This window comes from Crassostrea angulata, unplaced genomic scaffold, assembly GCF_025612915.1.
Source record: "Crassostrea angulata isolate pt1a10 unplaced genomic scaffold, ASM2561291v2 HiC_scaffold_167, whole genome shotgun sequence".
Taxonomy (NCBI): domain Eukaryota; kingdom Metazoa; phylum Mollusca; class Bivalvia; order Ostreida; family Ostreidae; genus Magallana; species Magallana angulata.
In genome coordinates, this window is record NW_026441720.1 from 517,003 (window position 1) to 536,619 (window position 19,617).

Consider the following 19,617-nt stretch of genomic DNA (forward strand, 5'->3'; position numbering starts at 1 on the left):
CAATATTTAATATACTTTATTGTTTATCTCAATAGAAAGTATTCATGTACATCACAATATGCAGGTGTCCTGCACCACCTTAAAGCTGTTATTTACCTAATAAAATAGTGCAAGTGGATTTGAAGAATAGGTCATAAAAATACATGCATGTTACAAATGAATGATCTTTGTCTGAAGTTGCGTACACAACACAGGTCTGCATGTCTCATTAGCGGGTACTAGTTTTACCCAGCTCTTCGATTAGATGGGTTCACGTGTATATATACACGAGTGTTGGTAAAACGCGGAACGGAAAACGGAACGGAAAGCGGAACGGAAGGGAAAACGGAAAATCTTATCTAATGTTATTTACCTCATAGATTTGTTAATCATGCTAAAACGATATACTTTATGTACCTTTTTAATTTTTTTTTAAAGATTAGCAATATTAGATTATTTATTCAAGAATATTTATTTCCTCAAAATTAACAGTACATGCATTGACCACTATATTCTGTCCCAAAATATCCTCGATTCACTTTTTGCTGTATATTTATATATATCTCAGGGTTCAAGCAATTCTCTGTTAGAAGCATTAAACATTCTCATTATTTTTTCTTTAAAACGTCCTCTCTAGCTTATCAGCTGGTATAAATACACGGCTAAAAATAAAGAAGTCTATGGGGTTTTGCATTTCAACAGACCCGGATGATAGTGTTGAAAAATTGTGCAAGGTCTTCTGAGTGACTTCCAAATGGAGAAAAGATGTCAACATTTTGCATTACAAATCGTCCAAATGTGCTGCATGAATATTTTGGGATCGACAGACTATAGTCCCAATTTATTATCGGAAAATCAAATTAGGCAACTTCTAGAGCTCTCTATTCGGATCATATGTATATAGCTGCTGGAATAAACAACTGCTTTAGTAATGCAAACGTAAACAAAATTGCATTGCTAAAAATACTAGTTTCACAAATTACTAGTTTCACAAATTACCGGGTATATTTTAATGTTTACTGTATTTTGATTTTTAATGTCGTCAGTCCTACGGTTTTTTTTTCTTCGATCTCAATGATACTGTATCGTCTGTATGATAAAAGATCGTCTAGAACACCGACAATTCAATTTTGATGTAAGTATATACATGTACATTATATTTGAAATATAAAAATACTCAAAACACGCATAAAACGCTTTCACTAACTGCGTACGTTACGCTGATATGCCAGCAATACCATATAAGAAAAATAAGTAAAAAGTTATAGCTAATTTGCTCGTTTAATCATGTTAATTTATGTTTCACAATTCGTATACATTTGATTTTTCCGTTTCCGTACTCAACTAAAGCCGAATGAATACAATGTTATAATTGATAGACATTCATATGAATATTAATAAGATAACAACATGTTGATAATCATTCATTAGATATAAATAAAAGATACAAAGTAAATCGTTTCTGGCCAGTCTATACCCTTTTTAAGCGATAAACGTAATGATATTTTCCATTCCGTTCCGCTTTCCGTTCCGTTTTCCGTTCCGCGTTTTAGCAACACCCATACATACATGTCTGTGTTTTCCGTATGCAGAAAAAGATTAGTTCTGATCAGCTAAAGGAATTCATTATTGTGTTTTAATTGGATTATCATTATGATGTTGACCAATTTAGGTAAGCATAATACATTTAGTAGCAGTAGCACAATATAATGAGATGCCAGCATACATGTATAAGTTCTACTTTCACTTTCTAAATGTGATATCTCCCTTTGACAGCATACTATATTATCATCTTTTAATATTTAAATAAGCTTATCATCGTTACCTATCCTATCGCATTTGTAAAGTTTCTGTAATTTTAGTTGCAAAAGTAATTTTTTTCATTTGTCAGACTGCATGCACTATCGAGTTGACCCCATATTGACCCTGTATAAACAATTTCTTATTAAATTTGTGTATTGCATGTAAGTAGGTGTAGACACTTATCATTTTTATATGAGTTATAATAGGAAGGAAGGAGTATTTCTTTCTTAATGTATTATAAAGCATCAAATACAATGCAGGTCATGACCTTATGAGACTGTTCTGACCCCACGAAACAGGAAAATACAAAATATCTTCTAATGTCATTATAATGCATCAAATGGTGTAAAGTACATTAATGACCCCCAGGTGTTGTCTTTAACCCCCCCCCCCCTTTATGAAATAGGAAATGATATGATACACTGTATATTTTGTTAACTTCTGAGATCTGAGATCTGAGATCTGAGATCCTCATCCCTAAACCATATAATTTATTTTTGCTTTTTGTGTCATTGCGCGTAAAATTGTATGTAGATTATGCCCCCTTGGAGACACCCTGACATTTTAGAAATAATACTGTATTTTATCTTATTCATATGTTATACAGTAGTGTTTGATCCATGTGGGTAAATCCTAGCCTAATGATATCACTGCTTTGTTTAGGAGACTTTACAATTGCCCCAAATAGGCAAATGCACATGGACGTAATGCATATAACATTTTGTTCATAAATCTTAAAAATTGAATTAAGCAATTTCCAAAATGTTAATCACGAGAGAAAAAGCAATCAAGAAATGATTTAAAATTTGCTACTGTACACATGTAAGAATGTATTAAGAAGACTGAATCTTTATAACCAGGTTAGATTGGCGGGGGGGGGGGGGGGGGAGGGGGGGTGAATGTGGAGTTAAAACATTTATAATTTGAATCATTTATTGTTATTAATTTTAACTCGTCAATGAATACTACTTATTGATCCCAAGGTAGAAATATGACCTCTGATCATATCTCAATAGATCATTTATCATTTAGGCAAGGTGTAATATAATTTTTTTTAAGAATAACATTTTTTACCAGTTTATGTAAGTTTTTAGATACCCAAATTATATTTTGATATTAATAGATCATTCGACAAGGGAGGGAGGGGGAGGGAGAACAGTTTATATTTGAGTTTGTTTGGGAGTGGGAGTTCTAAGTCATATATTTGACAATTTTTTAATGTAATTTGAAATAAGACTAAGCCATACTACAGTCATGAACATGAATAGTATAGAACAAAACACAAACTTATACATGTATGTACATAGGAAGTATTACAAAACAGATGATTGATCTATATCTGGGTTCTTAAATTGAATCATATCATGCATACATCATGTACATATTATATTATTGTTTCTTTGTTCAAGACATTTAAGATGGTATGTAGGTCATGATCCCAAGTGCTCTTCCTGAAATTATTAAATATCATAAAAACCATTGAGATCCCCACCTTAATCCAAAGATATTATTCCTCCTTCGGTCATGCAGGCGCATCAGATCATTATGGCATGTAAGTCATGACCCTAAGAGGTCATCCTGACCCCCTTAGAATCAGAAATTGTCAATTATCTTTAAATTATTGATGTTTGATGATCCTATCTCTATTTAATTTTTATTATTAAGTCTCCAAAATGAAATTTGGAGACTTATTGTTTTTGAACGGTTCTTAATACATGTATTATTATTCTTCATCTTCTTTTTCTTCTTTCCTGCTCTGAACTTGTTTCTCAGAGATGGCTGAACAGAATTGTACAAAACTCTAGCATATGATAGGCCTGCATATCTAGTTGTGCACCCTGGTTTGATTTTTCTCATTCACTTTTCGGGAGAGGGGGGAAGGGGTGTCAAAAGGGTGTGGGGTCTAACATTGAACCTTGTAGGAAAAATCGTAGACTCTATAGTAAATGGTAACTTGAAAACGGACAAAGATAATAATATAGGGTTTTCATAATCATATATTGGCTGTTACTGGCAATATATAGGGTTTATTAGATCTGACTCCTGGTGTCATCCTGGGGTCATCCCCACCCCCCAGGAATTTGAAATTACCATATACCTCAGAAACTGTTATAATCATGACCCCTAAACCATATATATTCATGTTTCTGATGTCAAGGGGCATTAAATGTTATGTAGGTCATGGGCCCTGTGGGTTGTCCTGACGCCCTCAAACAGCAAGTCCCTTAATATCTTCAAAACAGTTGAGATCCCAACCCTTGTGTCAAGGGGCATCAAACCGTATGTAGGTCATGGGCCCCAGGGGTGGTCATGGTCATGACCCCCCTTGAACAGGAAGTGCACGAATATCTTGAAAACGGTTGAGATCCCCACCCCTTAACCATATATATTCTTGATCCTTAAAGGGCATCAAAGGTATGTACCAGTAGGTAATGGGCCTCAGGGTTAAATTTAATTTTTCAAAACCATAATGCACATCTATGGAACAGTTTCTATCATATCCCAAGATATGATATGTCTATCCATTAAATCATAAAAGGAGTTCTAGGATCTGTTTTTTTTAAGTGATAAACGTCAATTTTCTGCTATTTTTGACTCCCTGGATGAAATTTAAATTTTTAAAACCTTACTGCACATCTATAGAACAGTCCCTATCATATCCCAAGATATGATTGTCTATCCATTAAATCATAAGAGGAGCTCTTGGATCAATGTTTGTTTTTTTAGTGATAAACGTCAATTTTCTGCTACTATTTGACTCCCAGGATGAAATTTAAATTTTTAAAACCTTATTGCACATCTATAGGACAGCCCCAATTATATCCCAAGAGATGACGTAGCTACTCCAAAAGTTGTAAGAGGAGTTCTGGGAACCATATTTTTTTGGCCAAAAAACGTCATTTTTTGTTGCCCACTGATCCCCATAATAAAAAAAAATAATGGAACCTGATCATGCCTCAATATGACACCCCCAATCATATTCAAGAAGATCATTTGGCTACTGCCAAAAAAAATGACGTTTTTGAAACCAGTTTTTTGTAAAAAAAAAAAAAAACAAAAAAACCGTCATTTTTCAGCCATTAAATGACCCCCAGGACAAAATTGAAAATTCCGAAACCTTATTGCGCATCTAAAGGATACCCTAAAACATATTCCAAAAGATGATTTGTCTACTGTTGAAAATGTAGGAGGAGTTCGAGGAAGGTTTTTTGTGAAAAAACGTCATTTTTTACCAATTATTTGACCCCCAGGACTAACAGAGAATTTTTGAAACCTTTTTACAAAACAACATGATACCCCAAATCAAATTCCAAGAGTTCAGTTTGCTGGTTTATAAGATGTAAGAGCAGTTTGAGAAAGTAAAACGTGACAGACGGACGGACGGAACAGGGTAACAACAATATACCCGAACTTTCTTTAGAAAGTGCGGGTATAATTATTGTGTTTTTATCAGTTACCAGGGATATACCCTTCTTTAATTCCTCATACATCGCCTATAATATACGTCTTTTAAATTAAGATCATCATTTATTAAATTGATTAATCTTAATTTATTTAAAATTAGGAACAATTATCGAATAATAAGTACAAATTTTAATGTTATACATGTACAGATATTTAATAAATGTATTTTTTCTTAATTGCATGGAATACAAACTCAAAATGAAGAATCTCTGTTTACTTTGCCTTAGAATCAAAATGCTTTCGCCTTTAAGTTTCTGCCTTTTTGTAAAATGCAACAAAGTCTGCTTTTGGAGTTTAATACATGATTTAGTCCAGGCTAAGCTTACGCCTGGATGTAACAGGCCCCAGGTGGTCATTGACATTTGAATTTACATAAATATTACTTTTATAGTACATATGAAAAATGGTTTTACATTTCTTATTTATACCTAATGTGTGCTATTCATTTTTTACAGTACCGGTGAAGAAAGTGGCGTTAACTTATGATAAAATCACAGTAAATGTAGGGCAACAGATAAACCTCACTTGCCAAACTGATGATTGTAATCCAGCAGCTGCCATCACTTGGTATAAAGAATCATCACCAATTATGGACAGTAACTTTCATATTTCTTACAACATTGGTCTGTTTGACCTGATCAAGACATCTTCAGTTTTTATGTATACTGGAGCGAAAGATGACAACATGCAAAATGTGTTCTGTAAAGCCTCCAATTGGCCTGGAGTGACAGTTGAATCAGTCAGCTATTCTTTGAATGTCAGATGTAAGTTAACTTCATGCAAAAATATATGTCTGTAATTGTTTTAAAAGATTGACAAATAAGATGTTTCTTGTCTTTAAATAACATATTCTATTGTTAAGGCCCCGCTCTGCGGGCGCCGTATAATAGTGATCATGCAAAAAATAAAAAAATAAGAGCATAATATTTCCTCTTTAGCCCTATCTGGCTCATAGTTCGCATTAACAGAGCTTCTAGGTAAATGGTGTGCAGCAAGTTTTAAGGTAAAATATGAAGGTCATAGCAGATTATTTTTTTTAATCTAATTTTTTACCACAGATTGTTTTCCCATTGGCATAATTTTGCTCAGATTACATCCAAAAAAGCCTGTTTGTAAGGGGAAATGAGCTTGACTTAAAATAAGAACTATGCCAACCTCAAAATTGAAAGGTCAATGTCAAAGCAAAATCCTCTTAAATGCTTTTATCCTATTAACCATTATTCAAGCGGGGCCCTTTAAGATGGTTACCATCTCAACGATGTCTTGTTATTACCGTACAGCCGTTTGTTTTGACGGGACACAAATTGAGCAGATTTGGGCCTACAAGGTATACCAATTAATTTTGGTGGATATAATTTTTGTGAACTCATTTCTTTTCATTAAAACTAGACTTTGACCCGTGCGTGCACGGGTTGACCATATCGGACATTTACGAAATAGGCACATCGACACACCTTATTATTGACATTTACATAATAAAGCTATAAGCCTACAATAATGCTATTAGTGTCACTACACTTTCCTTAGTTTGAATAATCTAACTGTGTCTCGGGAAAGGCCCTCACCACAGTTAGAATGCCTCCTTTATACCCGTAATGTAGCAGAAAATTGCAGAATCGCTCCGGAACGATTTTGGAGAAAGTTAATGAAGTTGCCTTGAAAATAAAAGTTAAATTCATCACAACAAACCATTTTGAGACTGCAAATACCCTTCAACTTAAAATGTTATTCCATAGAATGGAAGAATTCAACACCTTTTCACCAAGTTATACGTACACGTATTTTCTTTGTAAAACTGGGTCCGTAGGACATTATTCATTTTTACGATAAAACATATTCTATCTTCACTCTCTTAAGAAATATAATGTTACTTTTTTGCATGTAATCAAATATTTTTGTCATCACGAAGACAAAAGTAAGTACATAGTTGAATTGTATATTTGTTTTTTTATAAGAAATCATTAATATTTATGAACAGAATATAAAGCAAAAGTCCAATGAAAATGTGATATTGTGGAACCATAAACTAAAGATCCCGGTTACGTGAATGTATTGCGCAAGCGCAAGATTGTAAAATCCAAAAAATCCAGGTGATTTCCGGGATGTTTTGAGGAATTTTCGTTGATTATTAATTAGCGAATCTTAACTGAGAAAAAATAAAAACAAATTGGTAATCTTCAAGTACCAATAATGTTTAAAATATATAAAACAAAAGACAGTATTCTTCCTATTTCTCGGTATTAAAGACCAAAAATTCGAGTCTATTATTCTAATATAGTAGTATAGATTTAACTGTCAGTTATTCTTTAATAGCTGAGAATTTAGTGTACTTAAGCAAACACCCTAAGTCACAATTACAAGGCAGTAAAATTCGATGTCCAATACTTGCTTCACAAACTTTAAATTTCTAACAGAATTAACTAAATAGTATTTCGTATTTGCAACATAAAGTATACCTTATTAACAATCGATTTTAATTCCATTGTTTAGTGAAAAAACCATTATACTGTTAATCACACAACTATCTGTACCTGAGTCAATAGTGAATCACATTTCTCCTAAAACAACACAAGCTTAACACCCATTTCACTTGGGTTATTTCACACAAATGAAGAGGGAAAAGAAATGCTGTTTAAAATTATATCCCCCCTTTCAAATGGAAGACATATTGTTTTTGTCGATTTTGTTACTCTTATTCAGCGGAAGACCAATCTATTATTCTATTGGTTCTTTTTCACTTTTTTTAGTAAGTGTTCCACTTACAACGGAAAACTTTTTTGTTTTTCTTCGTTTTTTAGCTCACCTGAGCTGAAAGCTCAAGTTAGCTTTTCTGATCACATTTTGTCCGTCGTCCGTCTGTCCGCCCGTCTGTTAACTTTTTACATTTTGAACTTCTTATCTAAAACCGCTTTGTAGCAACCTCTAATGATACACCGTCCACTAATGATATAATGTTGCATTAGTGGTCAGGATGTTGACCACTAATGATATACTTTTATCATTAACGAACAACCTAACCGTCCGCTAATGATATAATTTCAGATTTATATCATTAGCGGTCAAAAATCGTAACCTCTAATGATTTGAGAAAAAAATGTGAAATAAGTACTACCTTGAACACTAATGATATAAATTTGCACACATTTTCAATTGCATTAGTGGATGGATTTTGCAACCTTTTTATGATATAATATGAAATAATATGATATAATAATATAATATATGAAAACTACTTAAACAATAGTGACCATGTCGGTGTAACAAAGAATATTGAACTGGGTTTCATTTTTCAACGTTGATTATCGATTGGATGAGGGGGGGGGCAGTTTTTCTAACGTTGAAAACTGAGACCAAAAGCCGTGAAATTTATACCCTTGGTCATTTTTCAACAGATCAAAAAAGTTTTGTTTCGAAAATTGACCAACTACAGGTTTTTGAACTGTCTTTGAAACGGAACTTGCTTTACGCAATTAACATGTATCTGATTAAAATTTTCAGCACCATATTTTAATTCCTAATACTGCCCGACATTCATGCTGATGTGGATTTAATTTTTTTTTTCCGATTACAACAGTTTGTTATTAAGACTAATAACTCTGTATCCTGTTATTCAACTGTGTAGATACAATTAAAAATAATATATGTCAAACAGCATCGGCTCAAGCCACGGTCCGAGTCCGTATATATAACTCTCTCGAACATGATCGTTCATGTTCATGTTGGCAGCGGTTAGCGAAGATGGTCAAGCCAAATCCGTCCGTTTATGTAATATTTCCGGCAAATCGCTACAACTTTAATTTATTTTGAGAAGTCATGATAATTATCTGACAGCACAATAATGAACAGTTGTCTTATTTCTATTAGGAAGGTCGCGATCAGTGAATATTTGATTAATTCAACTTAACAATAACTTTTTTTAAACTTGCCAGATTACCCATATTAAATGATAAATAATTAGCTACTGATCTCTGCTACTGATGACTTGACAGAAAAAAATAATGTGTTCAATACAAATACAGGCACTTTTTCGTAGGTGTATTTGGGGAGTATTGGACATTTATGACGCTTTGGCTCCGACTCCGAAAATTGGCTCCGACTTCAGAGTTTTGAACTGTCTTTGAACAGAAGTGTAACTTGCTCTTCCCTGATTAACTGTACATGTATGTACTTTAAAGTTTCAGTTTCAAAACTCAAACTCTTTCATATTGTCCGTTCATATTGACCCTACCTGCAATATTTTGCTCTGCTGTACATATCGGCCCCCAAATAGCGGTAATACCTTTTGGAGAAATTTATCCTGGTCCACGGAAAAACATCTGATGATTCTGATAAAATTATTTTAGTTGGTGATCTAAATGTTGATTTTCTAAATATCCCACACACTCACTCAGTCCTTGATTTACTCTCTAGCCACTTTTTAGAAAACACAATCACCGAACCGACAAGAGTCACACAAAACACGAGCACACTCATCGACCCAATTTTAGTAACACATGACATCCCAGTTTTTGAGTCGGGTGCTTTAAATGTGGATCATTCCGTTAGTGACCACAAAGCTACATATGGTTGTGTAAAAACTAATTTAAATCTTAACTGTGCTTACAAGCGCAAAGTTTGGCTTTATAAAAATGCTGATTTTGACAGACTTAATTCTCTTATTACTAATACCGACTGGGAAACATTAATAATGAGGACCGATAATGTACATAATGCTACGGTTAATTTTTCACATACATTTTTTTCTCATATTAGGGAATCCATTCCAGAAAAATTAATAATATACGACCAAAGGATAAACCATGGTTCGACTCAGCTCTACGTAAAGAAATAAGTTTACAAAATCGTTTAAGGAAATTGCAATGAAATCAATTAACGCTCTAGATGTGCAAAAGTTTAAAAAATCACGCAATAAAGTTAAACAATATGAAAAAGTATGCCATTATTAATTACTATAATAATCTAGAGCTCAGCTTATTAGATTCAAGTAAGATTAATCCAAAACTCTATTGAAGATTATTGAAGATCGTTTTTAATATTAAAATGTCTACTGAAATTCCTCCATTGCAATTTACCTTGAAAACGGGTGAACAATCGATAGCTTATTCCAATGCAGAAAAGGCTGAAGTTCTGAACGATTATTTTTCTTCTATTTCATTTTTAGATGACAATGAAGCTTAATTACCCAAATTTCACTCTGTATGCAATAATTTTATCTCTGATATATGTATTTTAGAACAAGAAGTTATATCGTATCAATTCTTCAAGTTAACACGGCCGTGGGGCCAGATAATATAAGTCATAAAATGTTAAAAAGTACTATGTATACTATTGCTAAACCTCTGTGTATATTATTTAATCGCTCTTTAAGAGATTGTACGTTTCCAAGCTCCTGGAAAATATCCCATGTTCTTCCTTTATATAGGAAAGGTGATTCATCTCAAATGTCAAATTATAGACCTGTTTCTTTGTTAAGTTGTGTATCAAAGATAATGGAGCGAATTTTTTTCAAACATGTGTACAATTATTTTCATGACAATAATCTTTTTATAAATATCAAGCTGGATTTTTACCTGGCCACTCAACTGTTTACCAGCTTATAGAAACATATGATCATATTTTAAAAGCAGTTGATCAAGGCCAATCAAATTGCATGATATTTTGTGACTTGTCAAAAGCGTTTGACCGCGTCTGGCATAAAGGTTTATTGTTTAAACTCCATACTTATGGTATCACTGGGAATCTGTTTAAATGGTTTAATAGTTATCTTGTTAATAGAAAGCAAAAGGTAATGTATCGAGAAGTGTTGTCGTCTACAAAGCCTGTGAATGCCGGAGTGCCTCAAGGCTCTGTCCTTGAGCCATTGTTATTTCTTATTTATGTAAATGATATAGCAGATAATATGTTAACATTCTGTAGACTTTTTGCAGATGATAATAGTTTTCAACATGCTGCAATCAATGTACAAGATATAGAATTTAATCTAAATCAAGATCTTTTAAATCTGGAAATTTGGTCTAAGAAAAGGCTTTTGAGCTTCAATCCTTCAAAAACCAAAGCAGTTCGTTTTAATATTAAAAATATACTGTAAATCCCTTATTAAAATTTCAAGATCGTGATTTGGAATTCGTGTCTTCTCACAAACATTTAGGTGTTATTTTTTCTGAGGATCTTTCATGGACAGTTTATATCAACTCTATTATAGCAAATGCTCAAAAAAAATTGGGACTAATGAAAAAACTCAAATTCAAACTTAATAGAAAGTCACTATCATTGGTATAACACTTGATAGTAGAAGGAAAATGTCCAGGCTGAAAACCATGTATAAAATTGATAGAAACTTTTTACCCAGTTATGTAATGGACATTTTCCCAAATAAACGAGTTAATGCATCCAATTATTTTACAAGCACTGGATGAAATATCTTGTTTCAGTGCTGCAGAAACCCTTTGGAAACTCTGCGGAAACTTATGGTTACTTTAAGTTTCCGACAGGTTTCAGCACGGAAACTTCAAGTTTTATTAAGTTTTCGCAGTGCTGAAACGTAGGCTGTCCACGAATCCAAATGGTTTTCGCAACGGAAACTTACTGAAACTTGAAGTTTCTGCATAGTTTCAATCTCCATATACGTTTGGGATACATATTGTTAACAAACAGTTTCCGCAACGGAAACTTACTGAAACTTGAAGTTTCTGCATAGTTTCAACCTCCATATACGATTGGGATACATATTGTTTACAAAGGGTTTCCGCGACTGAAACTTACTGAAACTTTTTATATTTTTGCTTTCACAAAAGCTGAGCAAGGTTTCTACTTTATGTAAAAACAAAACAATTTCAAACAGTTCAAACCTTATTTTGTTCAAAAAACTGAGAATTGTGAAACATCCATATGGCAATTCCCTTATTAGGGACTTTTATTTAAAAAATGATTAAATTGCACAAGAAAAAAAACTCCCATTAAAATCTTTACATTTGTATTTGTTTTCATCTCGATTAAATGCCTATCAAATCTCCCTTTAAAAATGCAACAATGATCTTACTTTTTTTTAAAATATGAATGCAATTTACAAAATAACTGCATGTACATGAATAAAAAAGAAAACTTCACTGTTACATGAACATGATACACTTTGAACTACAATGAATAATTACACCATAAAATATTTTTGAAAAGTCTAAAGTGTCCATCTTTAGTAAAAAAAATAACAACAAAAACCATACACTACAAGATAGATTACTATCATAGTAATTGACTATAGAGGTATGACCAAGATTTGATTTGAATATGTATGTCAATTAATTCCAAAATGAGGTCAAAGTGACCCACTTACGAGTTGGGATAAACCTTTTCTTTGTTAGTTATATAATCTAATGTTTTACAATAGATCAGGATTTGATATCATTTATTTGATAATCCATTAAGTCCAAAGTGAACTTCTCATTTCCACCCATGGTGTACCAACTGATCAGATTTTAATATCATAAGCCTTTCAGTATTTAAGAGATGACCCAGAGGGAGATATGAGAAGCTTGTTGGCCGATTAAAAGCTAACAATGGAGCAGTCTGTCAAATCATGTGCAAAAATATGATGTACACATTTAATTAATTATGCTGATTGCAACACACTTCATTCCTGATGAATACAGTATTCTTCTTTACACACGGTTTACCTTCCTACATTGCACTACTTTACCCACATTAATATTTTTAAATCCAAAACATGAAGTTAAATATACATTCTTTATATATGTCAAGTATTTCTACATGTACATGTACTTGCTTTTTGTAGCATGAATGTATAAAATACAAACTATAACACAGATCATTCACCTTACAATTCTCATCAATACCAGCATTCTACTTATGATATAAAAGCTAATTCCAATAATGGTTACATAACACAGATTAAAATAAAACTCACATGGAAACAACTTTTCATGCAAGTAATTTTGTGATATAAAAATTGTAATACATGGGGTATATGTTGTCTTTAAATATTTTCATATATGACATAATTGAATATTGTTTGGTGTATTTTATCATTTCTATGACCCATGCATTCATCTCCTAATGCAGTGTTTTTTACATTTAAGATTGGTTTCTAAATTTTTCATATATTGCTGCAAATAAAAACTAAGTTATCAATAAATGTTTAAACAAAGAAAATGGAAAAAAAAGTAGTTAACACTTATTAACTTGGAGGTGGGAGGATATATGTTACCTTGAGTCTAATATTTTATACAATATTTGCAAATAAAACAAATTATCTAAGAAAATGAAAGTTAATATCTGCAAGGTCTAATCGATCATTTAATAAGTCCAAACCATGTGATTTTCTAAGATTCTAGCTTACAGACAGATATTGCTATATACTGGTATTTGATCATATAAAAAAAGTTCTTTTATAGTTTATAGGTTTTTTGAAATGAGAATACTTCACAGCTTAAGAGTCTTGTTCTGTAGAGGTTTAGTCAGGTCGTAGATATGTGTCCATTTGAATCAATAAGGAGTGTCATTGGCTGTTGTTGATGTAACCTGAGTCGTAGTTTAAGGAAATAGGCCTTTTTGGGGGATATCGAGCATTGTCCAGGCCTGTGAAGCACTCCATACGATCACATCATAGTTACAGCAGACTTGGTAGTTCTGGACAGTGGTAGCATTAAAATTCTTCTTCTTGCGATGAACTTGTTCCTTTCACTAGGCTTTACTTTATGTCTGTTCTATTTATCTTAAACCAGAATAATAAAGTTTCAATTAGATTTTTAAACAATAAACATTCAGCCTAACATGTAATAAAAGCATCAAATTCATTCTAAATACAGAAGCTACTATACAGTTGCCAGTTTCTGTTTAAACTATGTCATACAATGACTACAGTAGTATCTGGTCTAAAATGTTTCATTTCATGTTTGAAGCTATGTTATTTTCATTTTGATTCAATTACTGTTTGTTGAACAATGAAAAAACTTATCAACAATAAGTGTGTTTCACCACCACCCCCCCCCCCAATCAACCTCCTTTTCAAGAACTTAAACCTAAATTTCCCAAAAATTACTACAGTAAATTATAAACATCCAACACATGTATAAGTTTATGGTGAAAATAATCAATTTCAAAGCAATACCTTGCCTTCACACCCTCCAGTTGGTCAAAACATTCACCCGAATCATCGAAGAGAGGATGCAGCTAATCACCGGAAATATTGACTTTGTATGCTGTCAATGCTGAAAATAGAAAAACGTGAACGATTTCATTTTCCGAATTTGATTTATATTTTTTTTTAAATCTTATGTTACATTTAGAGTTTGTAAATTGTATAATGTGTGAAAGATTCATTGTTTGTCTTATTTTCCAACCAAGCATCCATACATTAGGGACGTTTATATAAATACGTATACCCTGGATATATATTCTTGATTATCGTGCATATAAACTTGGTTAATGGTTAACATGCCTTTTACTTCGTCAAAACGTATACTTTAAAGAGATACGGAAAATGTTATTGGGAGTATCTATATTGTGAATTAAGTTACCTTGATATTAGTTCTACGTTCCTGCATTATCTCCTTGTTGTAGAGGCTATTAATAATGTTCCTCAATTCTCCATTTTACATCAGCACCTTCTTGTTCATTTTAACCTTCGCTCAGAATTATAAAGTGCGCCAATACTGATCAACCAAAACCCATTAATCTTGGAAAAGTGCATCTTTATAATCATTTCAAAATTATTTTTTTTAACCGAGTAGAATACTTTTTACATGTATTTTTTTTTTTAAATAAGAACTGTTGGAGTCAGTATTTTCTGGTTTAATACGACAAGGTATTTGCGTGTTTTTGTTACAATTGTAATTGCAACACGTGATTAACAAAAATATGGCCGACCGTTTGTTTACAAATGTCTAATGAAATTAAACAAATTCTAATGAGACATATGTATCAGATTTTGTCATTCGCTATATTTTATTTTCATGTTTAGATGATTTTGTCAAACTTATTATGATAGAACCATATATAGTTTACTGACAAGTTAGTCTTGACTTGTCCAATGTTCACCGCGATTCTAAGCACGGTCATTTGCTTATCAAACTATAGAGGTGTGAAAATATTATGTTCATCACAGAGCAGGTTCTGCATGAACACACAGAATCACAAGTATAATTAGATGCCGATCAAATAACGGGGGTCTTGACTGTGGGCTGGTTAACAGGGTTCACCCGTACGGTCAATTTTCAACTACGATGAATTGATGGCAGTTATTTTACAGTTACACATGTGTACTGTTTGGTCATACGATGAACAGTATATACGTTAAGAATATTTATAAAATTAGAACACAAAAGCATTTAAACAAGCCGGGAAGTAAGACGTACACGTGTGACTGATATATAAACAAATATTAATTTAATTTTAATTATTTGGTATACTTTCTACATCAAATGTATACGAATGTATAATCAAATTAAAAAATGGGATTGAAATCACCTGCACCACATGACTAGTGCTGGATTTTAAACTGATTTTGTAATATAACGTATAACTTCAGTAAAATTATAATTAATGTTTATTACATCTTATCACAGAAACATGTGCATGTTTCATAAACATGTATCAATATCTGTGTTTACAAATAGTTTTAAGTGAAAAATCCTAAAACAAGTACATTTATTTCATAGTCTTGTTTATTATTACCATAAAATATGCTAGTCTTTAGTATCCTTAATTGTGTATTTGAAATTGTTTGTTAGATAAAAACAAATTTATATGCATGTTTATGTGCGAGAATTGGTTATTTATTTCTGCACAGCAGTGAAAATTGTAACATAATTGTGTATTTGAAATTATTCGTTAGATTTCTTGCATTTCAAAATAGTTTGCAAATATGATATACAACTTCTTTCTTTCCAAATGTGTTATAATAGTGATTACATGGTTATATTTATAAAGATATTCATTCCCATCTACGATTGAAAAAATAAATTTAAAAGTAGTTGAACTTTAATGGTGTCTGTAAATTAGCTCCTATAATGAAATACATCCCCAACTTCTATTGAAATCATTACTTCAATAGTAGTTGTATTTCAATAGTGGTTGCAAAGTGATTCTTCTAATGAAATAAGTCCCCAACCACTTCTGAAATAATTTATTTCAATAGTGGTTTTATTTCAATAGTGGTTGCAAGGTGATTTTTCTAATGAAATACACTCCCAACCACTATTGAAATAATTTATTTCAATAGTGGTTTTATTTCAATAGTGGTTGCAACAATGCATTAACAGTTGTATATAGAATCTAAAAAAATAGGAACTGGTTTGTGTACTCATATTAGTGTTTAAATTTGTAAAAAATAGAGCAGATGTTATAGATAGAGAATGAACGGTTAAATAGATAGAAGACATTATTTTCTATTATAGAAAAATACTTGAGTTATGATTTTCCTCTTGGATGGGATGGGGATATCTTTTGTAATCCAGCTCACGGTACCTCTAGGTAGTTTGAAAATAACTTTAAATGTTCAGTGTATATTACAGAATGAAATTTTCATCATACGGTAATTAATACAGTAACATATTTTTCCCATATGTTACGTAATCATGGACTTTAAGGGATTAAAAGAACAAATATATTTTTTTTTGATAAGCTGAAAAAGAAGAAACAGAGACAACAGATAGATTAGACAACCTTTAAAACCTTTATCTCAAACATTGAAACTAAAAATAGGGCTCAATAATTAACATTAGAATATGCTGAGAAAAAAATTATTTTGTGAAAGATCTATTGCTATTAGTTTGTAAAAAATATTTTGTATTTGATAATTAAACTGCTTTTAATGAGGCTATTGTTGATCAGATGAGGGATGTGTCCCTTTTAGCTCACCTGAGCTGAAAGCTCAAGTGAGCTTTTCTGATCACATTTTGTCTGTCGTCTGTCTGTCCGTCCGTCCGTCTGTCCGTAAACTTTTCACATTTTCAACATCTTCTCAATAATTACTGAGCCCAATTTCAACCAAACTTGGCACAAACCATTCTTCTTCAGATTTATAAAGTTGTGAAACTTGTGTGGAAGCATCCTCAGGTAGTGTAGATTCATAATTGTGAAAATCATGACCCCCCAGGTGTAGGGTGGGGCCACAATGGGTGGGGGTCGAAGTTGTACATAGGAATATATATAGTAAATCTTTAAAAATCTTCTTCTCAGAAACTATCAGGCAGGAAAGCTGAAACTTGTGTGGAAGCATCCTTAGGTAGTGTAGAATCAAAGTTGTGAAAATTATGACCCCCAGGAGTAGGGTTAGGCCACAATAAGGGGCTCGAAGTTTTACATAGGAATATATAGAGTAAATCTTAAAAAATTCTTCTTCTCAGAAACTTATCAGCCAGGAAAGCTGAAACTTGTGTGGAAGTATCCCCAGGTAGTGAAGGTTCAAGGTTGTGAAAATCACGATCCCTGTGGTAGGGTGGGGCCACATTGTGGGAGGGGGAGGTATTAAAGTTTTCATTGGAATATATAGGGTAGATCTTAAAAAATCTTCTACTCAGAAACTAACCAGCCAGATGATTCTTTACGATTGTTAAGACTTTGGCCACTGGACAATTCTTCGGCCTCACAAGAAGGTTCAGAGTTTGATGTAGCTTTATATCCCATATATAAACAATTGTTAAGGATCTTTGTTGATAACTGCAATACTCTACAGGATCTACATGTATTATTGTACATTGTCCAGATAGTCTGTATTATGACTCCATTAAGCTAATTTTATCATACCTATTGTTCCTCGGGTGAGCGATGTGGTCTATGGGCCTCTTGTTTATATGCTGGTCTCATAAAGATATTCTTGTCTCAATGATTGCAGTGTATTTGCTATGAAACACAATATTTTTAAAAAATCCATTTTTCTTAATTTTAGATCCACCCCCTGCTTTCCCTCCCCGTATAACTTCTTCTCCTTCAGGATTTCAGTTCGATAATGGGACTAATGTTGCATTAACCTGCCAACAGTCTGGTGGAAATCCTGTTTCAACATTGTCATGGAACTGCAAAAAAACAGAAATGCCTGGCAAAAATATGAGCAATTCTACTGAAGCATTATCTGTGTTGGAATTAACAATAGACATGTCTTATAATAAACAGGAGTGTACCTGCACAGCCAATCATGCACTTTTTTCAAAGCCATTAAGTGCCAAGAAGTTACTTATTGTGGTTCGTAAGTAGTAAGTTTGTTTCTATGAAGTGTAGACAAAATGATTGAGTTGGTAATAGTGTATATATATATATATATATATATATATATATATATATATATATATATATATATATATATATATATATATATATATATAAACCAAAAAAAACAACACTAATCGCAAAACGTAAGCGCTTTCATTTCTTCCTCAGACGTTTCACAATACATTTAAAAATAAGTGACGTTAAAATCAATGACGTTATACAAACAATACTATGACGTCACAATATAGTATAATATAGTATAAAGAAACAGTTTATAGCTTTGCTCACAGAACTGAGGCCATGCTTTTTTTTTCATTCTTAATAGGAAATACCAAGTTTAAAAATCTTAAGGTAAATGTAATTAACTCTTGTGAAATTTTTTTTGACTCAAACCGAGCAGAATTGTGAGTTTTGTATTTTGCGTATAATTCTGCGATTGAGCTGAAATTTCGATTTATCACCAGAAATGTCTCACTAAACGTTAAATACTTGTACAGAAGAATTAAAAGGATGATATGCTGTAACTTTTTGGGGCCCCATCCTTATACGATGAATCAAGACCAACTTTGTTGGTTTTTCAGACACAATTAAATAAAACCGACCTCATTAAAACAGTTTTACTGATAACAACAAATAAGTAATGTCTTACCAATTGCTTTCAGACAAAGAATAGAAGATTCACTTTAAAATAAGTATTTTCATTATAACGTTTTACCGAGTGATATCAGTATTAGTTTCAACAACAGGCCCACCAACAGTGCATACTCTATCTCAGCAAGACATCATAGAAGGAAGCCAGTTATCAATCACATGTCAGGCCACCCCTGGTGATCCTAGCTTTTCAACTTTCTACTGGACCAAGGCAGACAATCCAGGATTTAGACAAAATGGATCAACTCTACAGCTACCTAACATACAGAGAAACAGTTCTGGAATATACAGATGTACAGCAGAGAATAACTACCACAATGGAGAGAAGGGATCAGACAGTCGGACAATGGTTGTCAATGTTCTTTGTAGGTCACTGATCATGATGTTTCATACACAATCATGCAAATATTTCGTTTATGTTTTTTCCATAAGTTTAATGAGATTTCTGTGTAATAATATGTTAAGTGTAGGTATCAGGAGAAAACGTACCCAAGA

At 32.5% G+C, this 19,617-nt stretch overlaps 1 protein-coding gene across 1 annotated transcript in view; it reads left to right on the top strand.

Moving 5' to 3' along the window:
- LOC128169660 (hemicentin-1-like) overlaps nt 1-19,617 on the top strand; it is a 209,341-nt gene that overhangs the window by 165,560 nt on the left and 24,164 nt on the right. The window contains exon 3 of the mRNA XM_052835765.1: nt 19,218-19,487. Coding sequence (XP_052691725.1) covers nt 19,218-19,487 — 270 coding nt within the window. The remainder of the gene's footprint in view (nt 1-19,217; nt 19,488-19,617) is intronic.